Source organism: Pistacia vera, unplaced genomic scaffold, assembly GCF_008641045.1.
Source record: "Pistacia vera cultivar Batoury unplaced genomic scaffold, PisVer_v2 Contig460, whole genome shotgun sequence".
NCBI lineage: Eukaryota > Viridiplantae > Streptophyta > Magnoliopsida > Sapindales > Anacardiaceae > Pistacia > Pistacia vera.
Genome location: NW_022196291.1, coordinates 1146763 through 1163861, shown reverse-complemented (window position 1 = coordinate 1163861; position 17099 = coordinate 1146763). Strand labels below are relative to the sequence as shown.

The 17099-nt window shown below is 33.0% G+C and overlaps 1 protein-coding gene across 1 annotated transcript; it reads right to left on the bottom strand.

Moving 5' to 3' along the window:
• Positions 1-6798: 6798 nt before the first annotated feature.
• Positions 6799-7641, bottom strand: LOC116145125 (receptor-like protein 9DC3). Its single transcript, XM_031430560.1, has one exon. The coding sequence runs from the start codon at positions 7637-7639 to the stop codon at positions 6977-6979; it is 663 nt and encodes a 220-aa protein (XP_031286420.1). The 5' UTR covers positions 7640-7641; the 3' UTR covers positions 6799-6976.
• Between the last annotated feature and the right edge of the window lie 9458 nt (positions 7642-17099).

The window sequence follows — 17099 nt, the reverse complement described above, 5'->3', positions numbered from 1 at the left end:
TCAAGCCATTTTCTCAGTTGTAATTTTCTTATTTCCACTAAATGGTCATATGAAATAATGTAATTCAAACAGTAAGTACACGCCGAAGCAAAGTCTTAAGTGATCACAGCTGTTGTGAAAGAGAAAATAGATGATAGGTAAAATTGTGGTTATTGTTATTCCATTTTATGATGTTCACTTTTGTGGATAATTCATCGTCGTGCATGAATCTACATAAACTATTAAGTATGTGTTCTGCCAAAGAGAATACTATGTTAGCAGCGGGCAGACCCTTTTTATGGTGATATAGATGTTTGACATGGATATTATTAATTGTGCAGGTGATAAGATGAACAAAGTGCAACCTTAATTTGGTTATCAAACGAGATTTTAGTCATATAATTTAAATAATTAAAGTACTTGAAGAAGAAGAAGAAAGTTTGAACAAGATGGTGATAATCTGATGGATGTTACACTTGCCGTGCAGTGTGTAACTTCTGGGTATGTGAAGATTGGGATAGAGTACCCGGTTATTTAATTAGCATAAAGTCTTGGTCTCACTACAAGAAAACAATAATGAACTTTTAAAGATAATGAGTTGAACATAAAATCATTAACAAGTATGTAAACCATGTTAATTTTCACCATCACAACTCTGATATTTATTTAGGAGTAGTAAAACATAACAATTGAATGCTTCACTGAAAGAAACATAAATTAAAAACAAGAAAGAAAAAGTTACTACATATATCAGCAAGAAAAAAAGGAACATTGGTTTTCCAGTTTGCAGCAATACTCAGCAACAGAACTTCTTGCATGACCTAACTTCATCTTCCTCCACGTTTGTTTTCAGCCTTTCCCTTTTTTGGGTTCCTCCTTAACCATCCTATAACCCACTGAGGCTTCCTTTGAGAACACAAGATACCATTGTCAACCCTAACACCATTCCACATCCATACCATCAACACCACCTTTCCAACCGAATCCACTTGAAGACTCTGCATCTCTTCTAATGTTGGGGTGGTTGTGGTGTCTCATGTAGCCACATTTTGTGACAAAGGAAATCCACACAATGCAAATTTCCATCATATGAATGTTGAGAGGTTCCAAGTGGTTGCTCGAGGTAGGGCGCTAAGATGGTTTTGGGACAAATTTAGAACTGAGAAAACTTAATTTGCTAACTGCCATGGAATTTTCCCAGAAGCTTATTTGAAGAGAGGTCTAAGGATTCAGAGCAGTGAATTTCCAAGCAAAGACAGAGAAGTTTACAGGTCCCCATTCGATGCATTTTTGATTCCCAAAACCATCACCCAAAATTGCAGTCAAGTGGAAGATCCTGTAATTCATAAAGGAGCAAGAAGATCAAAGAAGTAATTGCTATGGCTGGAGGTTTGTCATTTATTTCCGCATATATTCCATGGAGTTTTTTAAACTGAAATTGATTGTATTGTAAATGAATATTGGAATATGAATATGTTTTACAGTTGGTATATATATAGTTTAGAAAGGAATGCTATAATGTTAATGTATTCTTTCCTACTTTGATACCATTTGTTATGAACCTAGAGTATCGACGCAACGGAATGGCCCGTGTCATACCCCAACATCACACTTGTGAGGGGGTCAGTCTACACATATATACGTCATTCATTAGCTCAGGGTCTATTGGTTTCGTCTTGCCATGGACTCATCAGGGAAGCGACTCTAGCTCTCAAACAGTTTGTGCAGAGATGGCTTAATCCCTTCTTCATCATCGACTATAAAAAACAACTCCTAACTGCTCTTATACTCTCCTTTCATGGAGCACCTCCTCTTAAAGAGTCTTATGAAGCATTGTCAATATACTAGAAGAAAATACATCTAACGTCTCAACTGTCACACCCCATGTGAATGTTTTGTGAAACCCTTCAACATCGTATACTCTCTACACTTGTTACTCTTGTCACAATGTTGCGGAATAAGGTTGTGATGTTTTTCGTTTAACTATATAATAATTAGTGTTAAAAAAAAAAAAAAAGGTAAAATTTTCAAAACTAATTTTATACATTATCACACATCCTCAAATAACTAGCTGTACATGCCCTCTAGTTAGCATTACAGATTAAAGCACTGTCACTTTAATCAAAATTAATCTTAATTAATTAATTTAATTAGAAAAGTAAACAAAAAATTAAGTAAAGGGACAAGAGAACATGGAAGAGTGAGAAGAAGTAAATATGATTGGGCAAAGGTCGATAAGGTCGGTGAAAGCAAACCATATTATTCGTTTTCACTTTTTTTTATTTTGTTTTTGTTTTTTGTTTTCTTGTTTCCGTGTTTTTGTTTCCAATTTTTTTTAAAGGCACCTCTTGCCCTATTGGAAACCAATCAATTAATCGTGTGGCTTCCGGCGGTAAGCTGTCAGAAAATGATTGGGCCCCATCTTAGTACCTAGGAGTGGGCCCATCGGCCTTTTTATAGAATCTTGGGTTCAAAACCTATTGAAGAAATTATGAGAAATAAAGCTTAGATACAAAACTAATACAGCACCATCACACATATCATAGGATATAGAGGTAACAAAACCATCACACATATGTTGTGATAGGCCAAATCCGGAAGATGAAAAATAATTATACGTCAATATCAAAAAATAATAACCCACACAAAACATGAAATAATTTACGTGTTTTGGCTTTTAGCCTACATCTACGAGATCAAAATAGAAAAAAGAATTTTATTAAAAATGGAGTGTACATTTAGTGGTAACTCACTTATGTTTCTCTTGCAATTGGTGCTCATATTTTTAGAGTTTTTGTTTTGGAGGTCATTGCATTTCAAAAATTGCGGAACAAAAAATCTGGGATTAAGACCATGCAGCCACAATTTTAGCTTGAGCATCTTAGAAATTGTTTAGAGACATTTAGCATAAATTGTGTTTCCATTTGGGTGGCTTTAAATGTCACCAGTTTAAGTTTCAAGAAGTGACAAATGTGTTAAGAGATCACATAACGGAAAACATATTAATAACATAGAAATAAGATCACATCTCACAAAGAAACACGATATTTATGTGGTTAGAGTCAATCAACAATTATGCTTTACATATGTTGAAAATGATAGCTTGTTCTTTAGCTCTTGCACTGTGAAACGGGCTACAAGACTTCTCCAATAATTTAATTATAAGTCTTGGTCCACTAACTAGAAAACAATAATTTCTGCGCTAATTTTCAATCACACTTTCTAACTTCATTTGTATGCACCGATTGTTTTATATAGAAAAATAATCTTGAGAACTTGAAGTCACTTTCTTTTCGGTAACTTTCTTCTTTTGGGATTAGCGTGTAATTTTCTTCTTTGAAAGATGAACCATTTCTTATAATATGGTTTCACAACATATTTTCATCAATGTTAAATTTGTCCAATAATTTGATTGGCGTATATAAGGTCTTGATTTACTGGCTTCAAAACAAAAATGTCACTATTTCTACTTCCACTTTGTTACGTATATCATAGACAACAATAATTTCAACGCTAATTTCCAATCTCACTCTCTGCTCGAGTCATTGACAATTATGGTTTACATATCTTGAAATGATAGCTTGTTCTTTAGGTCTTGAAGTGCGGAACGGGCTACAAGACTTTAATCATAAGTCTTGGTCTATTAACTAGAAAACAATAATTTCAATGCTAATTTCCAATTTCACTTTCTGACTTTTTGTATGCACCGATTGTTTTATATAGAAAAATAATCTTGGAGAGCTTCAAGTCACTTTCTTTGCTGTAATTTTCTTGTTTTGATTGTAAGGTTAATATTGAGATAATCTAATTTGAACAGTAGAAGTTGTACGCTGAATCAAAAGTGCAATGATCATAGATGTTGTGAAAGAGAATATAGATGGTTAAGATGATATATGTATGGTTAATGTTATTGCTTGAAATTCAATACACATTTCTGAGTCTAGCCGTATCAGTTATTTGGTTTTGATGACAAATTTTACGACTTAATATTTGCTACTGCACACAGGCCTTATGCATACTGCTGTATAATTAGCGATGCAAACAAAATTACGGATCCAGTTATATTCACCTCTGTTTCAGTCTTCTGTCTCCTTATGCGAAGCCAAACTTAATATTCAAGTTTCTTGAAAATTATAGCTTTTGTTCTTAAGCTCAAGCAGTGTGGAACGGGTTACACGACTTCCCCAATAATTTAAATATAAGTCACCGTCTACTAACTAGAAACAATAATGTTTATCTCACTTTCCAGTACTGCATTTCCAGCCGAAGAAAGTTTGATCAGGATGGTGATAATCTGATAGATGTTACACTTGCCGTGCAATGTGTGTAACTTCTGGGTACGTGAAGATTGGGGTAGAGGACTCCTCCGGTAATTTAATTAGCATAAAGTCTTGGTCTCACTACAAGAAAACAATAATATACATTGTTCTGGCCGATGAGAATAGTTGATAATAAATTTCAAAGAGCTGAGTAATAATATACATTTAAATGCATAAGTTCTGGTAATGAAATTACACAGACATTAAACAAACACAAATCAAACCCATATAGCTTACAAGGCTGAAGCGTGGTGATAGTCGTCTTAGCCACTGAAAAGAATGCAGACAATCCCAAAAGTGTAGCCAAAACCGAACCTCGCTCTTTAAACTTCAAATAATCTCTGACCCTGAGAAACTTTCGGCCAAGCGTTCTTCGACAATAATATGCTTTGTCCAATTACTCCATACCCTGAATTCACTGCACTCCGCAGTAGTAACTTTCTTGCAACAGAAGACCAAAACCTCACAAACAAGTGCTCCTTAAACCATTCTGCTTTCCATCAAAATCTTAATTTTCTCTTGGCGATTAGATTGAACTGAAAGATAAATATTTGCATTACATTGAATATCAATTTTAAAGATATGTCCAAGGAACTTTGGTTGGTTTCTTTTTTAGCATATATGCTTCAGTCCATATTTGGGCTTCCATAGCCTTTAGATATATAGCTATTCCTGAAATAAAGTGTACGGAAAATAAAGAATACAGACATAGAGTAATCCTAGGCTTCTTGTATCTCATTACTGAAATTAGTTTCAACAAAGATCCTCTTAACGCAGATTGTTTCTGTCACCGTAGCTTTCCCATCATCAAAACAGTTGTTACTACTAATTGCATAATTTCTTATGCTGCTAAAAATCATGAATTAGAATTCAGCACTGCTGTCCAAAATCACCAAGCAAGAAATAAAGATGCATCTGGTAAACTGAGAATCTGAAATATACTACAGAACTAACATTTTTCTTCCGAAAGAACAAATAGAGGACTACAGAAATAGTGAGCAATTGAACATTTCACTATCAATGCTCAGAAACTTTACATGTCACTGTTTCCACTTCCACTTTGTTACAAATATCATCCATTCTTTCTTCATTCTCTGCTGGAGTCATCGACAATTATGGTTTACATATCTTGAGAATGATAGCTTGATCTTTAGCTCTTGCAGTGTGGAGCGGGCTACAAGACTTTTCCAATAATTCAATTATAAGTCTTGGTCTACTAACTAGAAAACAATAATTTCTAGGCTAATTTCCAATAATTTAATTTGTGTGCACTGATTGTTTTATATAGAAAAATAATATTGAGATAATCTGATTTGAACAGTACAAGTCGCACACCAAAGCAAAAGTGGAAATGATCATAAATGTTGCGAAAGAGAATATAGATGGTTTTAAGATGATAAGGTTGACATATATATGGTTAATGTTATTGCTTGAAATTCTGTACACAATTCTTTTTTGTATTTCCCCTGTTTTTATCTATTTTCTGAGTTAAAGGTTACATTTCTATGACTGCAAATGTTTATGAACTTAAAATTTTGAAGGTAAACAGTTGAACATTATCTCATTATTAACATCTGGTTCTAAGCTAGATCACAAATGTCATTTTCCAAGTGGTGCCAAAGTAATTAATTCTGGAATCTTATTATTGACTGGGATGATGATGGAGATATGTTATGCAGGAATTAATGTTGTTTAATATTCTTTGTTTTAGTTTATAGCTTTTGTTCTTAAGCTCATGCAATGGGGAACGGGTTACACGATTTCTCCAATAATTTAAACATAAGTCTTCGTCTACTAACTAGAAACAATAATGTTTTATTAAGAAAATCAACTTTGTAATGCTTCAAGCCATTTTCTCAGTTGTAATTTTCTTATTTCCACTAAATGGTCACTATTGAAATAATGTAATTCAAACAGTAAGTCACACGCCGAAGCAAAGTCTTAAGTGATCACAGCTGTTGTGAAAGAGAAAATAGATGATAGGTAAATATGTGGTTATTGTTATTCCATTTTATGATGTTCACTTTTGTGGATTAATTCATCGTCGTGCATGAATCTACATAAACCACTTATTAAGTATGTGTTCTGCCAAAGAGAATACTATGCTTTAGCAGGCGGGCAGACCCCTTTTTTATGGTGATTATAGATGTTTGACATGGATATTATTAATTGTGCAGGTGATAAGATGAACAAAGTGCAACCTTAATTTGGTTATCAAACGAGATTTTAGTCATATAATTTTAAATAATTAAGCTTACTTGAAGAAGAAGAAGAAAGTTTGAACAAGATGGTGATAATCTGATGGATGTTACACTTGCCGTGCAGTGTGTAACTTCTGGGTATGTGAAGATTGGGATAGAGTACCCCGGTTATTTAATTAGCATAAAGTCTTGGTCTCACTACAAGAAAACAATAATGTAACTTTTAAAGATAATGAGTTGAACATAAACTCATTAACAAGTATGTAAACCATGTTAATTTTCACCATCAACAACTCTGATATTTTATTTAAGGAAGTAGTAAAACATAACAATTGAATGCTTGCACTGAAAGACAACATAAGATTAAAAACAAGAAAGAAACATGTTACTACATATTATCAGCAAGAAAATAAAGGAACATTGGTTTTCCAGTTTGCAGCAATACTCAGCCAACAGAACTTCTTGCATGCACTAACTTCATCTTCCTCCACGTTTGTTGTTCAGCCTTCTCCCTTTTCTTGGGTATCCTCCTTCAACCATCCTTATAACCCACTGAGGCTTTCCTATTGAGAACACAAGATATCCCATTGTCAACCCTAACACCATTCCACATCCATACCCTATCAACACCACTTTCCAACCGAATCCACTTGAAGACTCTGCATCATCTTCTAATGTTGAGGGTGGTTGTGGTGTCTCATTGTAAGTACCACATTTTTGTGACAAAGGAAATCCACACAATGCTAAATTTCCATCATATGAATTGTTTGAGAAGGTATCCAAGTGGTTGTCTCGAGGTATGGGTCCGCTAAGATGGTTTTGGGACAAATTTAGAACTTGAAGAAAACTTAAATTTGCTAACTGCCATGGAATTTTCCCAGTAAGCTTATTTGAAGAGAGGTCTAAGGATTCAAGAGCAGTCGAATTTCCAAGCAAAGACGGGATACAACCTGATAGATTGTTATGAGAAAGATTGAGAAGACGAAGTGCATGAAGGTTTCCAATCACTCTTGGAATCTCTCCATGGAAGTAATTGTTTGAACAATCAATGGTGGTGCAAGTAGTGATAATTCTCTCTAGTTGAATTTCATGCCCTTTCCATGTCAAGATAACAGAATCTTGATAATAATCTTCACCCATATATTCCAAATCCATTTCATCTTCACCGACATCCATCATGGCTTAAAGGTTTTTGAAATACAAAGTAGGCAAAAAATTGATGAAGCTGTTGTATGAGAGATCAAAGATTCTCAACTTTGGAAAACACTTGTTTGTCTTGGAACAATCCCGTATAGAACCATAAAACTTATTGGAACAAAGAACCAAAACTCGTAGCTCTAGAAGATTTCCCAACCAATATGGGAATGTATCATTTATCTTCTTGTTTCCAAGATCCAGAACTTCAAATTTTGAACAATTGAGCAAAGATCGTGGAACTGGTCCTTCCAACCCATTGTTGTTCAAGTTAAGGGTACTGTAATGATTTCCCTTCACAAATGTTCCAGGAATGGGGCCATAAAACCTATTCTTCCACAAATCCAACACACGAAGACTGCTAAAATTTCCCATGCACTCTGGAATTATACCACTTATCCTATTATTTGAAAGATCTAAAATTTCTACCATGCTCATATTACAAGTCAAGTGAGGTATCTCCCCAGTCAATTCGTTGTTTGACAGGGAAAATAATCTCAAGTAAGGTGGAAGAATTGGAATTTGTCCCTGGAGCAAGTTGGAATGAAGGTCTAGAAGTTCCAATTTTTTCCATAGAAGTTGCTCCACGCTTGTCAGGTAGTTGTGAGAAAGATTTAACCAGCACAAACGATCCTAACTAGTGTTCCACATCCAGTCAGGAATTTGACCATGGATTTTATTTTCAAAAAAAGATCCAGCGTATCTAAGAGGTCTAGGTTTCTTAAGATACATGGGAATTCACTTCTATTGCAATAGGATAATAGCAAAATTTGAAGTTGTAGGAAGGATGAATAGGCTATGAATTTGGTGCTCACAGATAAACTATTATGAGAAAGATCAAGGACTCCAAGGTTTTTATTCTTTGCAAACATGTGAAGCTCTACAATTCCACTTAAATTGTTTGAAGAAGGAGAGAGAATTTAGATCAAGTTCAAAGATTGAACTTGGAATTGAGCTAATTAATTTGTTATCGCTGAGATCCATCTCCTTAAAAAATGGTAGATTAAATAATCAAGATGGTATTGTTCCATTGAGAGAGTTAATAAAATGACAACTAAATTTCGAAGTCCGCCAGCATAAGAAGGAATTTGACCAGATAATTGATTCCTTGAGAGGTCTAAATGAGAAAGTTGATGGAAATATCTGGAAATTCACCAACAAGATTTGATAGAAATGATGGGATGTGACCACCGAAGTTGTTACTTGAGAGACTCAAGTAAGTTGTGTAAGGTTGCCAAGCGACATAGGAATTGACCCCACTATATTGCAGTTATAGAGACGCAAATGGTACAAAGACATGAGATCGCCGATTGAGTCAGGTAATTCCCTCGAAAAACGCATATCAGAAACATCCATAAACTTAAGGGGGCTACTCCAGTTAACCTTAGGAAAAGCACCTGTCAAGTTGAGGTTACCACTTAAACTAAGGAACTGCAGATTTGGTGAGCGAAAGATGTGATCTGGGATGTTCCCCTATAATCCACAATCATTAAGGCTTAGAGAAGTCAGAGAATAAGACTGATTGGTCAAGAAACTAGGTACTATTGTAGACATATCCACATAATCGAGACAAAGTTCTGTTAGTTTAGTAAGATTTTGAACTAACTCTTGGAAAACAGTTGTTTCAAGTCTCACGAGGGAATTTACTGCCCATGGAGCATATTCAAAGTAATTAGATACAGAGAGGTCAAGAGAAACCAAATTAGACAAGTGGGAGATCTCAGTTGGAATTTTACCACTAAGGTTTGAATTGGAAAGGTTGAGGTTCGTCAAACTAGGTAATTGACTGAAATGAGAAGAAACTTGAGAGAGATTGAAATAATTGAAAGCAAGATTGAGCATTTGCAGATGATAAAAGAGAAAAATGCTACTGTTGGAAGGAATGTCGCCATGAAGCCACCCACAACTAAGGTCGAGGGCAATTACATGACCAGTTAAAATATCACAAGTGACACCATCCCATGTGCAACAATCAGTATCCTCTTTCCAAGACATTGTTTTTTGATAAAGAGGACATCTTCCATCACAATGTGGTGGGATCTCATTTAAAAGAAAAGATTCTTCTCCTAAAGAATCACAATCGTAGTCGAAAAGAAAATTCTTGTAAGAAAAGTGTTGCTTAAATTGGAGCAATGCAATACTTTGGTCATAAGAGCAGAGTGTTGCGGAAGTTTTGAGAATATAAGAGCAATATTGGAGGAAGAGAAGTTGATAAGCCAATGTTAGGCAGCCCATCTTCTTTGCTTGTGAAATCTCAAGAACTGATATTGCTATAAATATAAGAGAAATGGGGGTATGTACATAATAGACTCGATTGACAAATAATAGATAAAGAAAGAAAACAGTTTAATGCTTGAAGTAACTTTCTATTTAGCTCTACTCTCTTTCCTCTATTTTAACGTATCTTGAGAATTATAGGTTGTTCTTAGGCTCACGCAGCAAAGAATTGGTGACAAGACTTCAATAATTTAATTAGAAGTCTTGGTCTACAATATTCTCTATATTAATTGTTTACCCCAAGAGTATTGTGAAACTAACATGGGAAGTCATGGAACATGCTTCATCATAATGTGAACCCACCAAGAAAATGTTCTTGTAATTTTTCAAAATGTGAATGTCAAGGATGACATTTTATGATGACAGATTTAGAAATTATTGGAGACCTTTTAGAAATTAAAGGATTCGCAATGTTGGATTATATGTGAAAGCAGAGTGGTATGATTAAGTGGTTGTTATGGGCTACGGGCATTGCAAGAAAACAGTGCAGTCTGTCACGAGAGAAGGGCATTCTGCTTTGATTTGCTTTGCAAGGGGATTTTGTCATAATAGATCTCTAATTTAATGGAGATTGAGCTAGTTCCATCAGCATGTAAGGTATACATTAATTTTTGGTATGTTTAAAACTTGTTAGAAAATTTCTTAGAAACGTGAGCCCGGCTAGATATATAAGCCAGTTACTTGACTAAGAATATGACCATTTACATATATTAAGAATGATAGCTTGTTCTTTAGCTCTTGCAGTGGGGAATGGGCTACAAGACTTCTCCAATAATTTAATTAAATATTTTCCAAGATTGGAATTGTCATTTTCCTAGTGGTGCCAAAGAAACTAGAATATAGAATCCTATTACTAAACTTCGTTGAGTTTCGTACTAAACTTCATTCAGTCAAAAGGAACAATAAGTGGGGTTCTCCTGTCTCACAGACTTGAATCTATGGCTAATGCACGTCAAAAAGCAAATGCTTTTCTTAGTCTTATACTACTTCATGATTAATTGATCAGTCTTAGTCTTAGTCTTCGCTATATATGATTAATGGAAATATCATTCAGAACTCAAAACAATCCTATACCAACCCATCAAAGCCTTCTTTTTATTTCCCAATATCCAGAAAAAAGAAAAAGAAAAAAAAATTAATGTCTATGTTTAATGAAATAATGAAAATTAATTTTATTTTATAAAAGAATTGTTTTTTTGGGCAGTAAGAGTTGTTGCAATAGTTGAATACCGTTCGATGAATAAACTTTTCAGAATAATATTATATATATTGGGAATTCAATTATTTTGGAAGAAGATAAACAGAAGAAACTAAAGCATGGCTTAAGTAAAGTAGTACGCTGATATTCCCAGTGGAGTATTAATGGCAGTTGGCTAACAATTTTTTACTGATTTCAGAGTTTCTCAACTTAAATATTTTTTTATCTTAATGACAGAAATAAAGTTAATGTATCTACAGGGAATTTATGGATATCATTGACAACTTCTTATGCTTCACAACCAGGCGATGTGGGATCCGATAGATAGTGTTATAAGTAGAAGACAAATGGGGAGTCAAGGTTAGGTACAACATCTCACGGTATAGTCACACTATTTACAAGGAAACAAAGTTGAAACAGAAGAGAAAAAAGAAACTGCAGAAAATTGTTGTGAGAGATGAGAAGTAAAGATGAAATTAATGTCTGTCTAAATAAAAAGATAAAGGTAACTAGGTAAGTCTTGGTCATGCATTGGTGGGCTGCATAGTGAACTCCATCAACTTTTGGTCACCAAAGTCTTGGTCATGCATTAGTGGGTTGTATAGTGAACTCCATTAACTTTTGATCACCAAAGTCTTAAGAAAATTTAGCTGTCCATCCATCCCAAGTTTCCATTTAACAAAATGGCCATGAAAATCTTTTTGATTTTTTTTTTTTTTTTGATTAAAAAATATGATGTGGCACACTTAAGTGTAATTAAAGCAGTAAAAAGGATTAGGGTAAAAAGATTTAAACATTTGTGGGTTAGAGTATAATAAAGAGAAGTTGATTTAAAATTTGAAAGGCAAAACACATTTCTCTCGGCTTCTCTTTCTCACAACAGGATTCAAACACCTTTCTCTCTCTCGTTTTTTCTTCCAATTTTCTGCAATTTCTCAATTTCTTTGCTCTTTGCATTTTTGTCATTCTTTGCCACTCCCGATTAAGTTATAATGGTTGAGATCCTTAAAGAAACAGAAAAAAATCCATCTACTCCCCAAATTGTAGGCACCACTAGGTCTGCCAAAAATGGAGAAGAAGAAGTTCTGGTGGAGTAACTTCCGATGACTGAAGTTGCTCCACCAGGAGAGGAGACGGCATCGACGGAAGACATTCTATTGGCGGAACAACGGAGGGCAAGAGTTGAAATTGAAACTGAAGAGGAGGATGTTGACGCAAATTCCAAGAGTCAGACATGATTGCTTAAGCGATCTAAAATCGCTTAAGCGACCAAGAGTAAAAGCAAAGGATCGCTTAAGCGATCTGGTATATGATAGAAGATCACTTAAGCGATCGTGCATCTGGGCAGAAGTTGATTCTGCCTCAGACATGACCACTTAAGCGATTATAAATCGCTTAAAGCGACCAATGTTTAAAGCGACCAACGTTAAAAGCAAAGGATCGCTTAAGCAATCATGCGTCTGGGCACTTATTTATTGTCTTGTTCATGATCGCTTAAGCGATCGTGCGACCAACAATAAAAGCGAAGAATCGCTTAAGCGATACTTAAGTGATCCTGCGTCTGGGCACTTATTTATTGTCTTGTTCATAATTGCGTAAGCGACCAATAGTAAAAGCGAAGAATCGCTTAAGTGATACACTTAATCGCTTAAGCGATTGTGCATCTAGGCAGAAGTTTATTCTGCCTCGAACATGATCGCTTAAGTGACAAAGGTTAAAAGCAAAGGATCGCTTAAGCAATAGTGCGTTTGGGCACTTATTGATTCTATCTTGTTCGTGATCGTTTAAGCGATCTATGATCGCTTAAACGATAACATAAATACAACCAGATCTCTTAAGCGACTAAGTCTAAAAACACAGGATCGCTTAAGCGAAAAATGAAATCTCTTAAGCGATCCAGTGCATTTGGATTATTTTTATTGTATTTCACTAGATTGGTTAAGCAATTAACGCTATCTTAGACATATAAGGTGTACGATTCATTCAGTGGACTATGACCATTATTATACTTTAATTAAATTAATTCTTTTACGGCTATATTAAACATATATGGTATAGAATATTTACATCTATATTAAACAATATCAGTGTACGATTCATTCAGTGGACCATAACGTTATTATATTTTAATTAAATTAATCTTTATGGCTATATTAAAATAATGGTGTAGATGTTTACGTCTATATTAAACATATCAGGTGTCGATTCGTTCAGTGGACCATGACCGTTATTATATTTTATTAAATAGTTCTTTTACGGCTATATAAACATATATGGTGTAGAATATTACAGTCTATATTAAACATATCAGGTGTACGATCGTTCAGTGGACCATGACCGTATTATTATTTTAATTAAATTAGTTCTTTACGGCTATATTAAACATATATGGTGTAGAATGTCTACATCTATATTAAACATATCAGGTGTACGATTGTTCAATAGACCTATTTAATTAATTATTTCTTTTACGGCTATATTAAACACATAGGTGTAGAATGTTTACGTTTATTTAAACATATCAGGTGTACGATTCGTCAGGGACCATCACGTTATTATATTTTAATTAAATTAGTTCTTTTAGGCTATATTTAACATATATGGTGTATAATGTTTACGTCTATATTAAACATATCAGGTGTACGATTCGTTCATGGATCATAACCGATATTATATTTTAATTAAATTAGTTCTTTTACGACTATATTAACATATATGGTGTAGAATGTTTATGTCTATATTAAATATATCAGGTGTACGATTCATTCAGTGGACCATGACCGATATTATATTTAATTAAATTAGTTCTTTTACGGCTATATTAAACATATATGGTGTAGATGTTTACGTCTATATAAACATATCAGATATACGATTCGTTCAGTGGACCATGACCGTTATTATATTTAATTAAATTAGTTCTTTACGGCTATATCACTAAAACATTATGTATGTCTAGCCATGGCGTTCATTGTAGCAAAAGTATGAATTTACATAGCTAAATGGTTTAGCTACAAATGCCATGTTTTGTAGCTTATCGTAGCTAGAAGTGGTGTAGCTAAGATTTAGTCATGTAACTTTTTGCTTACGTAACTAACAATTTATATTTTGCTATAAATGAGATTAATATGTAACTAAAAACTTAAATGTTTTTGCATAACAATAATAAGCTTGTAGCAAAAACTTTGCCTTTAAGCCACGGAGAATAGTCTGTGTAGCTATGTTTGCATTTTAGCTACAAAAATATAAATTTATAACTAAATCTTGAAAATTTCTGCTACAAAAATATATCCATAGCAATGTATTAACCTTTTAGCTACGTGACAGTTAAAATTGTAACTAAATAAAAATATTGTTTGCCACATTATAATGAATTCATAGCTTAATTTTAATTTTTTTTGCTACAACATATGAAGTCATCTGTATATGAAAGATATTGCTATAGACATAGTGCGTTAATAGCTAAAATGAAATTACTTGCTATGAATACTTTTGATTTGTAGCTAAATATTATAATTATTTGCTATGAACATATTGAAGTCATATCTATATGTGAAATTCGTGCTATGGACAGAGTTGTTAATAGCTAAGTATTGAAATAACTTGCTATAAATACTTTTAATTTGTAGCTAAATATTATAATTATTGCTATGAAACAAATAATTATATAAAAAAATTTATAATTTATTGCTTCAATTAAAATTAATTGTACAAATATTGCTATAATTAACAAATTAAATAAAAATTACAATTTATAGCAATTCTTTTATATAAATAGATAATATGACATCATGAATATTTCAACATAAAAAGTTATACATTAACAAAGTCATTTCCAACCAAATAATTGTCTACTCATAAATCCTTCATCCTAGTAATTTAAAATGTTATCAACTAATTTTTTTTACAAAATATGAATCTTCAATGTCATAGCAATCTTTCCTATCCATTTAAGAATTTCACCAACCTGCAATATCAAATTGACAAAAAAATTAGATTAACTATAGATTAATGTAATTTGCATATCACTTTATGATTAATGTAAAAGAAAAATAGTTTCATAGTATATATGCAATTTTCAAAATAACTTACAATTTCATCTAAAGGGATAGTTATTTATTGAAGATTGTTGACCTTGATTGAGCATCATCATGAAAATCTCTTCCCATGTTATTCATCTCCTCCATTTGCTTTTTCACTCTTCTAATTTCTCATTTGCTTCCCTCCTTGCCTCTCCAACCTTTCATTTGCTTCCTTCCTAGTTGTTTGTACTTGTTTCATAAGTTGTGCTTTAGTTGGTCTACTTCAAAAAATTCGATAATACTTTTTCCTGGACCATAAGCACGCAAATAGCCATTTTCTCTGGCCAAGGACCTCTTCAATATTCATCATCATTCAATAAGATTGTCCTTCTACTGTTGCTTTTTAATGATCAAACTGTGACTAAAAAACAAATTTATGGTATTAGCTTGGATGTGGTGCGTAATAAAAAATCAAGAAGTAGTTAAAGAGAATACAAAGCTATTACAATAATCTCTTCTATAAGGATTCAACTTGCTTATCTTTTTTCTTTTACGAGATTCTATCCAAACTTCAACACGAGAGGAGTATATCCATTTTTTTTTGCTGCATAATAAAAGTTATGAACATATTGATTAAAAAATAATGAATGTGAATTATAAACTTAATCTCATATTTGAAAGCAAATTCATACCATTTGACGTGAGTCAAGCATAACTTTTAGTTCTGTGTAAGGAGGCATAGACCGCTTTGATCTATTTGTCTTATTCTGTTATCCTTTCCTGTGTAATGATAAAATAAGCAATATATGTATATCTTATAATTACATAGTAATTATGCTAAAATGTAACTTAAATAGCTGGTTATAAAAAAAAAAAGTAAATTCAAGTTAGATGAAATATAAAATAACAAACAATATAATAATGAGTGTACATGATAGATATAACAGAATTGATTTGGTGATCAAGAAAATATTAAAAAATAAATGACTAAATGATGTTTACCAATAGAATCAGTGTGTTTTCTGGTTGTATACGAGAAGGAGATTAAGACATGACTTTTCAATGCTATTTATAGTAGATTGCACCTTATTGAGTTGTGCTTCATGTAAGTTTTTTGATATATCTTGAGAGTACTACCAGCAGGATCACTCTTTTTGTCAGTGAGCTTAGCTTTCTTTTGCCTTTTAACTAAACCTCCACGCCTACTTATGTTGTTGTATTCTAAAAAAGTATTATTACAAAAAATAAAATTGAGTTATAAATAAATAAATGAAAGAAAAGAAATTATTGAGTATGACCATAAAACGGAAAATTTCCTTAAACCCAATGTCAACTAATCATTCATCCATTTTCCAAAACTTAAGTTATGAATGAAGACAGACTGCGCATAAAAAAGCAAAGTGGGTCATGAAAAGAATATGTTGTGAATGTATTTATGTAATGGTATTTTAAGCAGAGTGGGTCATGAAAATAATATATTGTGAATGGATTTATGTAATGATTTGTGGCTCGGGAATCTGCCTTAAGATTGGTTTCTTGGTTGCAAAATACTAATTAAATAATCTGTTCAACCCAACCAAAACAAATCATGAGTGCACAAATAAAAAAACTCTGTTGAATCATAGAAATCTAACAGATGTGAACAAACCATACAAGTACCACATAAAACTCGGAGAGATACTAGCATTGGTCAAAAAAGTGAATATGATATTATTAAGAGAATTGAGATGTTAAAAGTTTTTTATTTTTATATTTTTATTTTAAATTTTAAATAAAGAAGGTTATTCAATAAACTTTTCTCTATATAAACTCTACTCATATAACTGTATCAAATAGAATGGAAGTGAAATAGAATATAAGCTTTGTATTGATATTAACATTAGAATAGATAACATGTTTGAGTAGTCAA

Coding starts and splice junctions, on each gene's coding strand:
- LOC116145125 (XM_031430560.1), bottom strand. CDS start 7,639: ATGGGTGAAGATTATTATCAAGATTCTGTTATCTTGACATGGAAAGGG.